This window comes from Oncorhynchus nerka, linkage group LG1 (genome assembly GCF_034236695.1).
Source record: "Oncorhynchus nerka isolate Pitt River linkage group LG1, Oner_Uvic_2.0, whole genome shotgun sequence".
Lineage (NCBI taxonomy): Eukaryota > Metazoa > Chordata > Actinopteri > Salmoniformes > Salmonidae > Oncorhynchus > Oncorhynchus nerka.
The window spans coordinates 22063057-22081562 of NC_088396.1; the positions used below are offsets into that span (position 1 = coordinate 22063057).

The following is an 18506-nucleotide window of genomic DNA, read 5'->3' on the forward strand; positions in this document are numbered from 1 at the left end:
GGAAAAATACTGGGAGCTGAGTTTTGCGCACCAAATGCCACGCAGACACCAAGAGGGACACTTGGCAATTGTAGTCTCTTATGGTCAATCTTCCAATGATATGCCTACAAATACGTCACAATGCTGCAGAGACCTTGGGGAAACAAGATAAAGAGTCCGTTCATTCCTGTCGCATTCACAGCCATATAAGGCGATCATGGAAAATGTAGCCTCAGAAATCCTGTGCATTTCCTGGTCGGTCATACATCTTGGTTTTGCCCGAAGCATTTGTTCTAAGGGACTCACAGTGAAAATCTTTGCAGTTCTGGAAACGTAAGACTGTCTTCTTTCCAAAACTATCAATTCCAAGCATATTCGAGCATCTTTGTGACAAAATATTGCGCTTAAAACGGGCACGTCTTTTTATCCAAAAATGAAATACTGCCCCTAGAGTACTAACAGGCTAATGGGCATGTGCAATCAATTTGCTCCTTGTCAATCAATCAATCAAATTTATTTCTAAAGCCCTTACATCAGCTGATGTCACAAAGTGCTGTAGAGAAACACAGCCTAAAACCCCAAACAGCAAGCAATGCAGGTGTAGAACTCCCTAGGAAGAAACCTAGAGAGGAACCAGGCTCTGAGGGGTGGCCAGTCCCCTTCTGGCTGTGCCGGGTGGAGATTATAACAGAACATGGCCAAGATGTTCAAATGTTCATAGATGACCAGCAGGTGAAATAATAATAATCACAGTGATTGTAGAGGGTGAAACAGGTCAGGAGTAAATGTCAGTTGGCTTTTCATAGCCGATCATTCAGAGTATCTCTACCGCTCCTGCTGTCTCTAGAGATTTGAAAACAGCAGGTCTGGGACAGGTAGCACGTCCGATGAACAGGTCAGGGTTCCATAGCCGCAGGCAGAACAGTTGAAACTGGAGGAGCAACAGCACGGCCAGGTGGACTGGGGGCAGCGAGGAGTCATCATGCCAGATAGTCCTGAGAAAGAAAGAGAGAGAAAAGAGAGAATTAGAGAGCATACTTAAATTCACACAGGACACCGGATAAGACAGGATAAATACTCCAGATATAACAGACTGACCGTAGCCCCCCAGCACAAAGTATTGCAGCATAAATACTGGAGGCTGAGGCAGGAGGGGCCGGGAGACACTGGCCCCGTCCGACAATACTCACGGACAGGGCCAAACAGGCAGGATATAACCCCACCCACTTTGCCAAAGCACAGCCCCCACACCACTATTTTTTATTTCACCTTTATTTAACCAGGTAGGCTAGTTGAGAACAAGTTCTCATTTGCAACTGCGACCTGGCCAAGATAAAGCATAGCAGTGTGAACAGACAACACAGAGTTACACATGGAGTAAACAATTAATAAGTCAATAACACAGTAGAAAAAAGGGGGAGTCTATATACATTGTGTGCAAAAGGCATGAGGAGGTAGGCAAATAATTACAATTTTGCAGATTAACACTGGGGTGATAAATGATCAGATGGTCATGTACAGGTAGAGATATTGGTGTGCAAAAGAGCAGAAAAGTAAATAAATAAAAACAGTATGGGGATGAGGTAGGTGAAAATGGGTGGGCTATTTACCAATAGACTATGTACAGGTGCAGCGATCGGTTAGCTGCTCAGATAGCAGATGTTTGAAGTTGGTGAGGGAGATAAGTCTCCAACTTCAGCGATTTTTGCAATTCGTTCCAGTCACAGGCAGCAGAGAACTGGAACGAAAGGCGGCCAAATTAGGTGTTGGCTTTAGGGATGATCAGTGAGATACACCTGCTGGAGCGCGTGCTACGAATGGGTGTTGCCATCGTGACCAGTGAACTGAGATAAGGCGGAGCTTTACCTAGCATGGACTTGTAGATGACCTGGAGCCAGTGGGTCTGGCGACGAATATGTAGCGAGGGCCAGCCGACTAGAGCATACAAGTCGCAGTGGTGGGTGGTATAAGGTGCTTTAGTGACAAAACGGATGTGCTGAGTAGAGTGTTGGAAGCAATTTTGTAGATGACATCGCCGAAGTCGAGGATCGGTAGGATAGTCAGTTTTACTAGGGTAAGTTTGGCAGCGTGAGTGAAGGAGGCTTTGTTGCGGAATAGAAAGCAGACTCTTGATTTGATTTTCGATTGGAGATGTTTGATATGAGTCTGGAAGGAGAGTTTACAGTCTAGCCAGACACCTAGGTACTTATAGATGTCCACATATTCAAGGTCGGAACCATCCAGGGTGGTGATGCTGGTCAGGCGTGCGGTTGCAGGCAGCGAACGGTTGAAAAGCATGCATTTGGTTTTACTAGCGTTTAAGAGCAGTTGGAGGCCACGGAAGGAGTGTTGTATGGCATTGAAGCTCGTTTGGAGGTTAGATAGCACAGTGTCCAAGGACGGGCCGGAAGTATATAGAATGGTGTCATCTGCGTAGAGGTGGATCAGGGAATCGCCCGCAGCAAGAGCAACATCATTGATATATACAGAGAAAAGAGTCGGCCCGAGAATTGAACCCTGTGGCACCCCCATAGAGACTGCCAGAGGACCGGACAGCATGCCCTCCGATTTGACACACTGAACTCTGTCTGCAAAGTAATTGGTGAACCAGGCAAGGCAGTCATCCGAAAAACCGAGGCTATTGAGTCTGCCGATAAGAATATGGTGATTGACAGAGTCGAAAGCCTTGGCAAGGTCGATGAAGACGGCTGCACAGTACTGTCTTTTATCGATGGCGGTTATGATATCGTTTAGTACCTTGAGCGTGGCTGAGGTGCACCCGTGACCGGCTCGGAAACCAGATTGCACAGCGGAGAAGGTACGGTGGGATTCGAGATGGTCAGTGACCTGTTTGTTGACTTGGCTTTCGAAGACCTTAGATAGGCAGGACAGGATGGATATAGGTCTGTAACAGTTTGGGTCCAGGGTGTCTCCCCCTTTAAAGAGGGGGATGACTGCGGCAGCTTTCCAATCCTTGGGGATCTCAGACGATATGAAAGAGGTTGAACAGGCTGGTAATAGGGGTTGCGACAATGGCGGCGGATAGTTTCAGAAATAGAGGGTCTAGATTGTCAAGCCCAGCTGATTTGTAGGGGTCCAGGTTTTGCAGCTCTTTCAGAACTTCAGCTGAATGGATTTGGGAGAAGGAGAAATGGGGAAGGCTTGGGCGAGTTGCTGTTGGGGGTGCAGTGCTGTTGACCGGGGTAGGAGTAGCCAGGTGGAAAGCATGGCCAGCCGTAGAAAAATGCTTATCGAAATTCTCAATTATGGTGGATTTATCAGTGGTGACAGTGTTTCCTATCTTCAGTGCAGTGGGCAGCTGGGAGGAGGTGTTCTTATTCTCCATGGACTTAGAGTCGCGTTGTTCGAACTGGCGAGAGCTTTCCAAGCTAAAGGTTAGCTGATGACCGGTTAGCTGAAGACGGCTAGCAATGTTTTGCTGACTGATAGCTGGTAGTTAGCTGGCTAGCTTCAGTTGAGGGGTTCCGGATCCGAAGTAAATATAAATACTTTAGGAAGAATAGCTACATTGGGTGAGGCGGGTTGCAGGAGAGTATTTAGAAGTTGAGGTTTAGCAAAATGTTTTAAAAGATATGCGAAGAAAAATATGTAAAAATGAAGAAAAAAACCGATATATACAAGGGACACGACACGACGTCTTACTGCTACGCCATCTTGGGAGCCAAGAGGGATAACTTCAACCACCAACTTACCATCCTGAGACAAGGCTGAGTATAGCCCACAAAGATATCCCCATAACTGCCATAACTATGCTTGGCCTATGGATAATATCATGCTTTCGAATGCTGTTGAAGATGACAAATTCCCCTCTTTACCGGTTACTCCGCGCAAACCTCCACCCTCCAAAACACCCAACATGAACTCTGACATCGAGGCTACCCTCTCCTTACTCATCAACTCCAGGTCTGACGCCATTGAGAAAATGGTAGGAGCGAACACCATGGTTATCGAAGGCTTGAAAAATACTGTGGAGTTTGCATGTGGTGAAATCAAGGATGTGAAAATGAGAGTGGCAGAAGTTGCGAAAGGTGTGGAAAAGAATAACAATGTCTACCATAGACGTCTCACTGATCTGGAACAATACACAAGATGGAACCTGAGACTCTACGGCTTGCCAGAGGTGGAGAATGAAGATGTGCGAGGAGAGGCTATCTGCATCTGCCAAGAAGTTATGCCTGCAGAGAAGAACAAAGTTGGTGATACCATCGACATTGTGCATCGCCTCGGCAAGAAGTAACAGCAAAACGATTCAAGACCAAGGGGTATTATCATCCTCTTCACTGCCAGATCCTACAGGGATGCTGTCTGGAAAGCTGCTAGGAAGAACGCCTTCCTTCAGAGCCATGGTCTGCATTTCGCTGAGCATCTCAGCCCGGAGGACATACAAAGAAGGAACAAGTTGTGGCCAAAGATCAAAACAGCACAAAATGAGGGAAAGGCTGCTTACTTTGTCAGAGGACGAGGCTTCATCAACGGTTCGGTAATCCATATTCCTCCCTAGAATCTCACCAGAAGGAACAGATTGATGGTTTCGGCCATGGTATTCTCATTTTCCTTGTATTGATTAACGTTACCTAACAAGCATCAGGTGACAATATTTCAGAATACTCAGGTACCTCAATAGTTTATTTATGTATGACCAGAAGGCCTATTTTGTTAACAAACTTACGAACTAAGATACTGTTTTAAAGGGCATACAGGTCTGCTCTGACTTTACACATGTATTGTTCTATTTAGTTATTCATACTTATTTCCAAGTGAAAAAGGTCTTAGGAACATGTATATGTAAAACATTTTTTATTCCATTTTTTTTAATGATCAGATTTCATATTCACTTAAAATAGTAGGTATCCTTTTATTAAAATGATTATTTTGTATTTTATTTCTCAGAATAGTTCCTGATTACACTAAAGGTTTTCTTTAGTCTCTGTTACTACAAGAACCCTTGTTTTGGTCTTGAACAGAATTTTCTGTTGAATTTCAAAAGCCGGATAACAACTAGCTCAGAGTTTATGGTATAACCTATTTTCACTTTAAGTTGACTTAAAATGGTGCAGATCTCGGTTCCTTATCTGTCAAAGGTGTGTATGGGAGGCGAAGTCAGGTGCAGGAGAGCAGAGTGTAGTGAACAGAAACCTACCCACATCCTGGTTTACTCTCTCCACCTGCCCGTTACTCTCGGGATGAAAACCTGAGGTGAGGCTGACCAAGACCCACAGATGTTCCATGAACACTCTCCAGACCCTGGACGTGAACTGGGGACCCAGATCAGAGACTATGTCCTCAGGCACCCCGTAGTGCCGGAAGACGTGAGTGAACAGGGCCTCCGCAGTCTGTAGGGCCGTAGGGAGACCGGGCAAAGGGAGGAGACGGCAGGACTTAGAAAACCAATCCACAGCGACCAGGATCGTGGTGTTGCCCAGTGAGGGAGGAAGATCCGTCAGGAAGTCCACCAACAGGTACGACCACGGCCATTGTGGAACGGGTAGGGGTTGTAACTTCCCTTTGGGCAGGTGCCTGGGAGCCTTGCACTGGGCGCACACCAAGCAGGAGTTAACATAAACCCTCACGTCCTTTGCCAAGGTGGACCACCAGTACTTCCCACTAAGGCAACGCACCGTCTGACCGATGCCAGGTTGACCAGAGGAGGGTGACGTGTGGGCCCAATAGATCAAACGGTCGCGGACAGCAGACGGGAAGTACAGGCGCCCAGCTGGACACTGGGGGGGAGTGGGCTCTGTGCGTAACGCCCGCTCGATGTCCGCGTCCAGATCCCACACCACCTTTGCCACCAGGCAAGAGGCCGGAAGTATGGAAGTGTGATCCATGGACCGCTCCTCTGTGTCATACATCCGGGATAGTGCGTCTGCCTTAGCGTTTTGGGAACCTGGTCTGTGGGACAGAGTAAAACCAGAGAGCACGGCTCCTATCCCAGCCTCTTACGCGTCCACCTCCACTATGAACATCAAAGAGGGATCCGGATGAGGCAGCACGGAAGCCGACGTAAACAGAGCCTTCAGGTGACCAAAAGCCCTGTCCGCCTCAGCCGACCACTGCAGTGAGCACAGCACAACAAGGCGATTCAATAATGTATTGTATGCTGCTGCATAAATTGTTATACACCAGGGAGATATGTACAGTGGGGCAAAAAAGTATTTAGTCAGCCACGAATTGGGCAAGTTCTCCCACTTAAAAAGATGAGAGGTGTAACGGCTTTCTAATGGTGAAGGAGAGTCGGACCAAACTGCAGCGTGTCTATTGCGATTCATCTTTAATAAAAAAACGTAACACACAACAAAACACTAACACTACAAAACGAAAACCGAAAACAGCCTATACAAGTGTCTACTAACCTCTAACCAGGACATCAAGACACACAGGACAATCACCCACAATACAACCAAAGAATATGGCTGCCTAAATATGGTTCCCAATCAGAGACAACGGTAAACACCTGCATCTGATTGAGAACCACTTCAGACAGCCATAGACTCTCCTAGAACACCCCACTAAGCTACAATCCCACTATACACACATACCAAAATCCCAAGACAAAACACACCACAATACAAAAACTCTATGCCACACCCTGGCCTGACCCAATACATGAAGAAAACACAAAATACTTAGACCAGGGCGTGACAGAACCCCCCCCCTAAGGTGCGGACTCCCGAACGCACCTCAAAACAAATAGGGAGGGTCCGGGTGGGCGTCTGTCCATGGTGGCGGTTCCGGCGCGGGACGTGGACCCCACTCACCAATGTCTTAGTCCCCTCTCCTCGCGTCCCTGGATAGTCCACCCTCGCCGCCGACCATGGCCTAGTAGTCCTCACCCAGAAACCCACTGGATTGAGGAGCAGATCGGGACTGAGGGGCAGCTCGGGACTGAGGCAGCTCGGGACTGAGGGGAAGCTCAGGAGTGAGAGAAAGCTCGGGAGTGAGAGAAAGCTCGGGAGTGAGAGAAAGCTCGGGAGTGAGAGAAAGCTCGGGAGTGACGGGAGTGAGAGAAAGCTCGGGAGTGACGGGAGTGAGAGAAAGCTCGGGAGTGAGAGGAAGCTCGGGAGTGAGAGGAAGCTCGGGAGTGAGAGGAAGCTCGGGAGTGAGAGGAAGCTCGGGAGTGAGAGGAAGCTCAGGAGTGAGAGGAAGCTCAGGAGTGAGAGGAAGCTCAGGCAGGTTGATGGATCTACCAGATCCTGGCTGGCTGGTGGTTCCGACAGATCCTGGCTGACTGGCAGATCCTGGCGGATCCTGGCTGACTGGCGGATCCTGGCTGACTAGCGGTTCTGGCAGATCCTGGCTGACTGGCGGATCCTGGCTGACTGGCGGATCCTGGCTGACTAGCGGATCTGGCAGATCCTGGCTGACTGGCAGATCCTGGCTGACTGACGTATCCTGGCTGACAAGCGGATCTGGCAGATCCTGGCTGACTGGCGGTTCTGGCAGATCCTGGCCGACTGGCGGATCCTGGCTGACTAGCGGATCTGGCAGATCCTGGCTGACTGGCGGTTCTGGCAGATCCTGGCCGACTGGCGGTTCTGGCAGATCCTGGCCGACTGGCGGATCCTGGCTGACTAGCGGATCTGGCAGATCCTGGCTGACAAGCGGATCTGGCAGATCCTGGCTGACTGGCGGTTCTGGCAGATCCTGGCCGACTGGCGGATCCTGGCTGACTAGCGGATCTGGCAGATCCTGGCTGACTGGCGGATCCTGGCTGACTAGCGGATCTGGCAGATCCTGGCTGACTGGCGGATCCTGGCTGACTAGCGGATCTGGCTGACTGGCACTTCTGGCGGATCCTGGCAGACTGGCGGATCCTTGCTGACTGGCGGATCCTGGCACACTGGCGGATCCTGGCTGAATGGCGGATCTAACTGATCCTGGCAGACTGGCGGCACTGGTGGCGCTGGGCAGACTGGCGGCGCTGGGCAGACTGGTAGCTCAGGCGGCGCTGGGCAGACGGGTGGCTCAGACGGCGCTGGGCAGACTGGCGGCGCTGGGCAGACTGGCGACGCTGGGCAGACTGGGAGCACTGGCGGCGCTGGGCAGACTGGCGGCGCTGGGCAGACTGGGAGCACTGGCGGCGCTGGGCAGACTGGCGATGCTGGGCAGACTGGCGGTGCTGGGCAGACTGGTAGCTCAGGCGGCGCTGGGCAGACTGGCGGCACTGGGCAGACTGGCGGCGCTGGGCAGACTGGTAGCTCAGGCGGCGCTGGGCAGACTGGCGGCGCTGGGCAGACGGGTAGCTCAGACGGCGCTGGGCAGACTGACAGCTCTGGATGCTTCATGCAGGCTGACAGCTCTGGCTGCGCTGAACAGAGGAGTACTGGTGCCTCTGGAATGAGGGGCTCTGGCGCCTCTGGCATGAGGGGCGGTAGCTCTGACAGCGCCGGACAGGCGGGAAGCTCCGGCAGCGGCGCCGGACAGGCGGGACGCTCCGGCAGCGGCGCCGGACAGGCGGGACGCTCCGGCAGCGCTGGACAGGCGGGACACACTGTAGGCCTGATGCGTGGTGCTGGCACTGGTGGTAATGAACCGAGGACACGCACAGGAAGCCTGGTGCGGGGAGCTGCTACCGGAGGGCTGGGGTGTGGAGGTGGTACTGGATAGACCGGACCGTGCAGGCGCACTGGAGCTCTTGAGCACCGAGCCTGCCCAACCTTACCTGGCTCGATGCCCACTCTAGCCCGGCCGATACGAGGAGCTGGAATATACCGCACCGGGCTATGCACCCGCACTGGGGACACCGTGCGCACCACTGCATAACAAGGTGCCTGCCCGGTCTCTCTAGCCCCCCGGTAACCACAGGAAGTTAGCGTAGGTCTCCTACCTAGCGTAGCCATACTCCCTGTGAGCCACCCCCCAAGAAATTTTTGGGGCTGACTCTCAGGCTTCCATCCGCTCTGCCGTGCTAGCTCCTCATAATGCCGCCTCTCTGCTTTTGCTGCCTCCAGCTCGGCTTTGGGGCGACAATAATCTCCAGGCTGATCCCAGGGTCCTTTACCGTCCAGTACCTCCTCCCATGTCCATTTCTCCAGGTAGTGCAATCTCTCCCACTGTAGCTGCTGCTGCTCCTGCTGCTGCTGCCTCTGTTGCTTCTCCTGTGGCTCCTGCCTGTTGACACGCTGCTTGGTCCTGTGGTGGGTGATTCTGTAACGGCTTTCTAATGGTGAAGGAGAGTCGGACCAAACTGCAGCGTGTCTATTGCGATTCATCTTTAATAAAAAAACGTAACACACAACAAAACACTAACATTACAAAACGAAAACAGCCTATACAAGTGTCTACTAACCTCTAACCAGGACATCAAGACACACAGGACAATCACCCACAATACAACCAAAGAATATGGCTGCCTAAATATGGTTCCCAATCAGAGACAACGGTAAACACCTGCCTCTGATTGAGAACCACTTCAGACAGCCATAGACTCTCCTAGAACACCCCACTAAGCTACAATCCCACTATACACACATACCAAAATCCCAAGACAAAACACACCACAATACAAAAACTCTATGCCACACCCTGGCCTGACCCAATACATGAAGAAAACACAAAATACTTAGACCAGGGGCCTGTTGCACAAAACTAGGATAAGGGATTAAGCCAGGATATCTTGGTGATCCTGGCTCAATTGATCCGTAATCCGGTTGCACTAAAGATGGATAGGGGCAGGAGGATATGTTATGGTATAAATTACCATGGAGATTTATTCTGTGGAGCTAGCCTGCTCCAGACCAGGCTAAATTCCAGGATCTATTTAATCTCATCCCTAATGTCAGTCAGCAGTCACCACAAATGGAAACCAATAGTTATTTCACTGCTCACTATACATTGTTATCACATATAACTAGACCCACTGTTATTATTTAAACGTTTGTGATCATTAATTTCAATGATTTTGGATAAAAAATGATTTTTAGATGATGTTGCTATCATTAGATAATTTACAGTTTCCCATAGACTATAAGGCTATATATAAAATGATAGAATATTAGGGCCACAGAGGGGAAAAAAACACAAGTCATAATATTGTAACCAGTTGTTTTAAAGGACAGTTGTTAAATTGACAGATGTGGGGCATTTCGTGAAATTGTACTTCAGTATGGTTTCATAAACAAAGACATGCTGATGTGCCAGAATATTAAGTATCACATTGTCATAAGTATCAAAACTGTAAAAACAATATGTAGCTTTTCTGCAGAAAGAACCAGCCTCATAAATTTATGACTTTATCCTTTTTCTTCAGTGTGGCCCTAGTACTCTGTCATAAACAAATACACATTCCATATGAATATAAAAACACAATGTGTAACATTATGTTCCTTTATTGAATAAGGACAAAACAAAGCAGGTAAACCATCAGCTCCTTTCGAAACTGAAGTCACAGTGACTCTACAAGATGGAAAGCACAGAATCCAAGCATATTATACAAAATGATACATACACATTCAAAGGTCTGTATATAACACACCCTGCATGTCTGCACACTAAAATAAATGCAGGACAAATCCATACACATCAACTGAACAGACAAATGAATGGATGCAGTAGCCTCCCTGCAGCCTTGTATTACACACAGTATACCGCACAAACATCATAAGAGGCCAAATTCGTCAAAAACGAACCCAAAAAAACCAAATTCCTCTGCCACCGCAGGACATATTTAACCAAAATTGAAAGCACACATACTAACTAAAATAATTCAACACATATTGGTCCCTCAGCAGCCGACCACTGTCGTCATCAGGGAAGATTGCCGGATTGTCCCAGTCCATGGCTGGTGGCACTCTGGGGGCCCTCTCCTTCCTCAGGCAGGCCACATTGTGGAGGACAGCACAAGCCACAGTAATATCACATGCCCTAACAGGGCTGACCCTTAATTTGTGAAGGCAGTGAAAGCGTGCCTTCAGGAGGCCAAAGGTCATTTCAACTCTGGCCCTGGTCCTGGCATGGGCATGGTTGTAGGCCTGCTGTGCTTCCTGGGGGTCTGTGAAAGGTGTCAGGAGAAAAGGCTGGCAGCCATACCCCCTGTCTCCCAGCAACACACCAGAGAATTCACCTGTCAACACAAAATCTCATCATTACTACCTCATAAACACAGTGATATTCTTGACACAGCCATGATGGTTATAAATAGGGGTTGTGTGGCTTACCTTGTGATAGGCACTGATAGATTTCAGAGGCCCGAAAGATTCTGGAGTCATGGACTGAGCCAGGCCATTTTGCCACAACATTGCTGATCACACAGTCAGCATTGCAGACCATCTGAAATCATAAGATGAGGAATATTACACCAATCAATGCACATCACTGGCAATGCAGAGTGTTCGTCAATGGACAATATCAAAAGTTATGTTCACCTGAACATTAATGCTGTGAAAGGATTTCCTATTCACAAAAATCGGCCTCATGGGCACCTGAGGGGCTTTTATCCTTATGTGTGTGCAGTCCACTGCACCAATGACATTGGGGAAACCTGTCACACAAAGTAATGAGTATCCTACTATGTGTTAACAGTTGTCCTGTAATTTGTAGATCCTCTTACCTGCAATCCTATAGAACTCCTCTTTGATGTCACAGAGTCTTCTGTGGCCAGGGAAGGAGATGAAGACATCTGCTAATGCTTTGATAGCCAGACACACACTCCTTATTGTGCGGCAAATTGTGGCCTTGTTCAGCTGTTCTGCATCCCCCACTGAGTACAGAAAGGCTCCACTAGCAAAAAAGCGCAAGGCCACACAAACCATTTGCTCCACACTCAGTGCATGGCTCCGTGCAGTGCGGTGCTTAATCCTGGGACCCAGCAGTCTGCATAGATACCTGATGCCATCTGCAGAAAGCCTGTATCTTTCATATAGATGGTCATCAGGGAAGGCCAGTGGGTCCAACCGGTCCCTGAAGACCCTTTCTCGCCTGAAGGCTCTCAGCACAAGTGCTTCTTCATCCACCACATCTCGCACGAATGGGCATGCCATTGTCAGAGCAGAAAGGAACACACAATTGTGGGCCTTCATATAGGCTAGTGGCCACACCTGGTGCTGGGGGGGTGGGCAAAAGAGGGCGATGCCTTATAACGATGACTTGGTTGTACTGATTGCTGGGAAAATAAAAAAAACCTTAGAAAGATGTCACCGTCCTGTGTGCTCACAATAAGAGCTCATATGTCATGGCTCACTTGACTTTACGAGAATATACCTAATTTTTATTTTGAGCTGTGTCATCTTCTTGGAGCTGGGGGAGGAAAGAAAAATAATGATTAATACATTTGTGTTACAGTTAGCATACAGTGTACATTGAAGGCATATCTCACCTCCCTCTCAAGTTTTTTTATTTCAAGGTCCAGTTTCCTAATTGTCCTCTTTTTTATTTCGGACTCCAGTGCAAGATTTTCCATCTTTTTCTTCTTGTACTGAATGTCTATGTCTGCCAGTTCTATTTGGCGCCGGAGGTGGTTGCCATACAACTTTCTGATAGCTTGTGAGCTCTGTGAACACAATACAATTAGCGCAGCTGGAATTTGGCAGGATGTGGTGTCCTTTTTATTAATACGCACTATGTTGCCAGGCTGGTTTTCCCACTGTATAGCATCTGGGTCCTGTAAAAGAAATTAGATTTTTGATTTTGATGAGGACTCCTCACCATTGTAGAGTAAATAGTACTTTCACAGTCTTAACATGATACCTCATGCCTTCTGGAATCCAGAGAGATGGTCTCCTCCTCATCATCGTCTCCATCATGTGCTGTTGCTGCTGCACTGGGGCCTTCACCCTATCACATTTAATCAGATTCATATTGAAGCTAGTAGACAAGACATGCCAGGCCTACAGTATGCCTTTGATGGAGTACTCACTGGATCAGCATCGTCTGGTGCTTGTGCTGGTGGCTCTAACAGGAACACAGTGCTGCCAGGCACTGCAAGGCAATAGGTAAACCAAAGTCAGACAGTCCAAATTGATTCAATATGAATGTGGTTGTATCCCATGTAGAGATGGAAGGACATACCTTGAATGAAGCGGGTGGCATCTTGGGAGGAACCTATGCTCGTCTCTTTCCCCCCAGGGATCCCCTCTAAGACGGGCCTGCCTTTATTTAGCTCCAAGGCCATGTCCTCTGCTGGGGTAAGGTCAGCCTTTGGTGACCCACCACCCGTGCCTTGTCTGTGGGTATTCTTTTTCACTGCTAAAACAGTACAGACAATGTGTGAGCAGGCACCTTCTGGGTACAATATATGCTTGTGCTTTGTTAAATATTAGTCAGGGACCATACCATTCTGCAGAAAGTTCTTGTATTTGATTTTGACCTGCTGCCATGTCCGTTTTGGCCCGTTCATGTTTAATCTACACACACACACACACATTTAATGGAGTCACACTGCAAAAAATTACTTGGTATTTTTGTCTTGTTTTCAGTAAAAATATCAAAAAATGTATCATAGCTTTATACAGTGTGATGGAGTTACTTTACACAATTTCACTCATATCTGCAGTGCATTTCAATTAAAAATTTAACCGTTTCATAATTACAGTACAACTGCATTTTTGGAGATGTGAATTAAATATTTGAATTGTAATTGTGATGTTTCAGCGGAGCGGTGAGTGTGTAATTGTGCACTACTTACGCATTCAGGCGGTCTGCAATACTTTGCCACGCTTTTTCTCTTTGCTTTATCACTGTGGCGGTGTTGCCTTTCTTCTTAATTATATCTTTTACCTCCTCGTATGCCTCCATGAGGATTTGTGCTTCCGACGGAGAAAAGTACGCGGCTCTAGTTGCCATGGTAAATCAGTTAATCTGTGATCTGTGGCGGGGTCTATTTGAGTGAGCCGTGAGCGCGCACCTATCCAGGATTGGTTTCACCTGGCTTAATGAATCCGTGTCTGCTCATCCTGGCTTGGTCTTTGTGCAACCAATTAAGCCTGGACGCACATGTTTTGGCTTCATTGAGCTCAGCTGAGTCATTTATCCCGGATGTCTTAATTCTACTTTTGTGCAACAGGCCCCAGGGCATGACAAGAGGCCTGTAATTTTCATCATAGGTACACTGGAGGACAGAGGAGCCTCTTAAAGAAGAAGTTACAGGTCTGTGAGAGCCAGAAATCTTTCTTGTAGGTGACCAAATACTTATTTTCCACCATAATTTGCAAATAAATAAATTAAAAATCCTACAATGTGATTTTCTGGATTTTTTTTCTCATTTTGTCTGTCATAGTTGAAGTGTACCTATGATGAAAATTACAGGCCTCATCTTTTTAAGTGAGAGAACTTGCACAATTCGTGGCTGACTAAATACTTTTTTGCACAACTGTATACTGTAGCTAAGAAAGTAAAACTAAGTGTATGTTGTTTAGTAAGCTGTTAGTAGCCCATGTTCCTCACCCTAATAAACGGTCACGGACAGCAGACGGAACATCTGCACTTGTTGGTGCACATGTAGCCTATAGACTGTGTCATGACGTTGGCCTGGGGGGGAGGTTTATGACCCCCATAAATACCTTTCCCCTTTTTCCTCTCTCTACTCTACCGATGTGACTATTGAACATTCCTTTGTTAACATTGAGAGAGAGTCTGGTGACATCAAAAGATGGGAATCGGAACCATATTTCGGTAATCCAACCAGTTTAATATATGAGTTGGGACTTAATGAATATGATGTCAGTTCAGTTGGCGTCTGAGACATGATTACTGATGATAGGACGACATAAACGGTATCTTGGAAAATGTACACATTCTAGTTATCAGATTCACATGGAATTGTTGTGCAACTTAAATGTTTAAATATGAAACTACTTGTGAAAAGATGAAATTTTTAGCTTCTTAATGAGAGAACGGTTTGTCAGAACACCACTCTGCTCACCCAGAGGCCCCGCCCAAGTCAAATCAAATCAAATCAAATTTATTTATATAGCCCTTCGTACATCAGCTGATATCTCAAAGTGCTGTACAGAAACCCAGCCTAAAACCCCAAACAGCAAACAATGCAGGTGTAAAAGCACGGTGGCTAGGAAAAACTCCCTAGAAAGGCCAAAACCTAGGAAGAAACCTAGAGAGGAACCAGGCTATGTGGGGTGGCCAGTCCTCTTCTGGCTGTGTGTTTCGGGTAGAGATTATAACAGAACATGACCAAGATGTTCAAATGTTCATAAATGACCAGCATGGTCGAATAATAATAAGGCAGAACAGTTGAAACTGGAGCAGCAGCACAGTCAGGTGGACTGGGGACAGCAAGGAGTCATCATGTCAGGTAGTCCTGGGGCACGGTCCTAGGGCTCAGGTCCTCCGAGAGAGAGAAAGAAAGAGAGAATTAGAGAGAGCATATGTGGGGTGGCCAGTCCTCTTCTGGCTGTGCCGGGTGGAGATTATAACAGAACGTGGCCAAGATGTTCAAATGTTCATAAATGACCAGCATGGTTGAATAATAGTAAGGCAGAACAGTTGAAACTGGAGCAGCAGCATGGCCAGGTGGACTGGGGACAGCAAGGAGTCATCATGTCAGGTAGTCCTGGGACATGGTCCTAGGGCCCAGGCCAGTTGAAACTGGAGCAGCAGCATGGCCAGGTGGACTGGGGACAGCAAGGAGTCATCATGTCAGGTAGTCCTGGGGCATGGTCCTAGGGCTCAGGTCCTCCGAGAGAGAGAAAGAAGGAGAGAATTAGAGAACGCACACTTAGATTCACACAGGACACCGAATAGGACAGGAGAAGTACTCCAGATATAACAAACTGACCCTAGCCCCGACACATAAACTAATGCAGCATAAATACTGGAGGCTGAGACAGGAGGGGTCAGGAGACACTGTGGCCCCATCCGAGGACACCCCGGACAGGGCCAAACAGGAAGGATATAACCCCACCCACTTTGCCAAAGCACAGTCCCCACACCACTAGAGGGATATCTTCAACCACCAACTTACCATCCTGAGACAAGGCCGAGTATAGCCCACAAAGATCTCCGCCACGGCACAACCCAAGGGGCGCCAACCCAGACAGGCCGACCACAACAGTGAATCAACCCACCCAGGTGACGCACCCCCCAGGGACGGCATGAGAGAGCCCCAGTAAGCCAGTGACTCAGCCCCGTAACAGGGTAGAGGCAGAGAATCCCAGTGGAAAGAGGGGAATCGGCCAGGCAGAGACAGCAAGGGCGGTTCGTTGCTCCAGAGCCTTTCCGTTCACCTTCCCACTCCTGGGCCAGACTACACTCAATCATATGACCCACTGAAGAGATGAGTCTTCAGTAAAGACTTAAAGGTTGAGACCGAGTTTGCGTCTCTGACATGGGTAGGCAGACCGTTCCATAAAAATGGAGCTCTATAGGAGAAAGCCCTGCCTCCAGCTGTTTGCTTAGAAATTCTAGGGACAATTAGGAGGCCTGCGTTTTGTGACCGTAGCGTACGTGTAGGTATGTACGGCAGGACCAAATCAGAGAGATAGGTAGGAGCAAGCCCATGTAATGCTTTGTAGGTTAGCAGTAAAACCTTGAAATCAGCCCTTGCTTTGACAGGAAGCCAGTGTAGAGAGGCTAGCACTGGAGTAATATGATCAAATTTTTTGGTTCTAGTCAGGATTCTAGCAGCCGTATTCAGCACTAACTGAAGTTTATTTAGTGCTTTATCCGGGTAGCCGGAAAATAGAGCATTGCAGTAGTCTAACCTAGAAGTGACAAAAGCATGGATTAATTTTTCTGCATCATTTTTGGACAGAAAGTTTCTGATTTTTGCAATGTTACGTAGATGGAAAAAAGCTGTCCTCGAAATGGTCTTGATATGTTCTTCAAAAGAGAGATCAGGGTCCAGAGTAACGCCGAGGTCCTTCACAGTTTTATTTGAGACGACTGTACAACCATTAAGATTAATTGTCAGATTCAACAGAAGATCTCTTTGTTTCTTGGGACCTAGAACAAGCATCTCTGTTTTGTCCGAGTTTAATAGTAGAAAGTTTGCAGCCATCCACTTCCTTATGTCTGAAACACATGCTTCTAGCGAGGGCAATTTTGGGGCTTCACCATGTTTCATTGAAATGTACAGCTGTGTGTCATCCGCATAGCAGTGAAAGTTTACATTATGTTTTCGAATAACATCCCCACGAGGTAAAATATATAGTGAAAACAATAGTGGTCCTAAAACAGAACCTTGAGGAACACCGAAATTTACAGTTGATTTGTCAGAGGACAAACCATTCACAGAGACAAACTGATATCTTTCCGACAAATAAGATCTAAACCAGGCCAGAACATGTCCGTGTAGACCAATTTGGGTTTCCAATCTCTCCAAAAGAATGTGGTGATCGATGGTATCAAAAGCAGCACTAAGGTCTAGGAGCACGAGGACAGATGCAGAGCCTCGGTCCGTTGCCATTAAAATGTAATTTACCACCTTCACAAGTGCCGTCTCAGTGCTATGATGGGGTCTAAAAACCAGACTGAAGCATTTCGTATACATTGTTTGTCTTCAGGAAGGCAGTGAGTTGCTGCGCAACAGCCTTCTCTAAAATTTTTGAGAGGAATGGAAGATTCGATATAGGCCGATAGTTTTTTATATTTTCTGGGTCAAGGTTTGGCTTTTTCAAGAGAGGCTTTATTACTGCCACTTTTAGTGAGTTTGGTACACATCCAGTGGATAGAGAGCCGTTTATTATGTTCAACATAGGAGGGCCAAGCACAGGAAGCAGCTCTTTCAGTAGTTTAGTTGGAATAGGGTCCAGTATGCAGCTTGAAGGTTTAGAGGCCATGATTATTTTCATCATTGTGTCAAGAGATATAGTACTAAAAGACTTGAGCGTCTCTCTTGATCCTAGGTCCTGGCAGAGTTGTGCAGACTCAGGACAACTGAGGTTTGGAGGAATACGCAGGTTTAAAGAGGAGTCCGTAATTTGCTTTCTAATAATCATAATCTTTTCCTCAAAGAAGTTCATGAATTTATCACTGCTAAAGTGAAAGTCATCCTCTCTTGGGGAATGCTGCTTTTTAGTTAGCTTTGCGACAGTATCAAAAAAGGAATTTCGGATTGTTCTTATTTTCCTCAATTAAGTTAGAAAAATAGGATGATCGAGCAGCAGTAAGGGCTCTTCGGTACTGCACGGTACCGTCCTTCCAAGCTAGTCGGAAGACTTCCAGTTCGGTGTGGCGCCATTTCCGTTCCAATTTTCTGGAAGCTTGCTTCAGAGCTCGGGTATTTTCTGTGTACCAGGGAGCTAGTTTCTTATGAGACATTTTTTTAGTTTTTAGGGGTGCAACTGCATCTAGGGTATTGCGCAAGGTTAAATTGAGATCCTCAGTTAGGTGGTTAACTGATTTTTGTCCTCTGGCGTCCTTGGGTAGGCAGAGGGAGTCTGGAAGGGCATCAAGGAATCTTTGTGTTGTCTGTGAATTTATAGCACGACTTTTGATGTTCCTTGGTTGGGGTCTGAGCAGATTATTTGTTGCAATTGCAAACGTAATAAAATGGTGGTCCGATAGTCCAGGATTATGAGGAAAAACATTAAGATCCACAACATTTATTCCATGGG

General features: G+C 47.4%; 1 protein-coding gene across 3 annotated transcripts; it reads right to left on the bottom strand.

Moving 5' to 3' along the window:
* Positions 1 to 9972: 9972 nt before the first annotated feature.
* Positions 9973 to 15728, bottom strand: LOC135571362 (putative nuclease HARBI1). Of its 3 annotated transcripts, none has more exons than XM_065017172.1 (10): positions 13270 to 15728; positions 13006 to 13182; positions 12854 to 12915; positions 12685 to 12771; positions 12557 to 12598; positions 12314 to 12487; positions 11549 to 12234; positions 11364 to 11479; positions 11157 to 11268; positions 9973 to 11062 (listed from the first exon to the last, which is right to left on the bottom strand). In XM_065017172.1, exons 7-10 carry the CDS (start codon positions 12015 to 12017, stop codon positions 10692 to 10694), a joined length of 1068 nt encoding a protein of 355 aa, XP_064873244.1. In that variant the 5' UTR covers positions 12018 to 12234; positions 12314 to 12487; positions 12557 to 12598; positions 12685 to 12771; positions 12854 to 12915; positions 13006 to 13182; positions 13270 to 15728; the 3' UTR covers positions 9973 to 10691. The 3 variants fall into 3 exon arrangements, with proteins under 3 accessions (XP_064873244.1, XP_064873237.1, XP_064873253.1); XM_065017165.1 differs by having other exon boundaries at positions 11549 to 12100; positions 12199 to 12234; positions 12685 to 12915; XM_065017181.1 differs by lacking the exons at positions 9973 to 11062; positions 11157 to 11268; positions 11364 to 11479 and having other exon boundaries at positions 11879 to 12100; positions 12199 to 12234.
* Between the last annotated feature and the right edge of the window lie 2778 nt (positions 15729 to 18506).

Bases quoted from the DNA above. Each gene is read 5' to 3' on its own strand.
- LOC135571362 (XM_065017172.1), bottom strand. From the start codon at position 12,017: ATGAAGGCCCACAATTGTGTGTTCCTTTCTGCTCTGACAATGGCATGC. The intron at 11,269-11,363 runs GTGAACATAACT...TTATGATTTCAG, and splicing joins TTCACAGCATTAATGTTCAG to ATGGTCTGCAATGCTGACTG. The intron at 11,063-11,156 runs GTAAGCCACACA...TTGTGTTGACAG, and splicing joins CTATCAGTGCCTATCACAAG to GTGAATTCTCTGGTGTGTTG.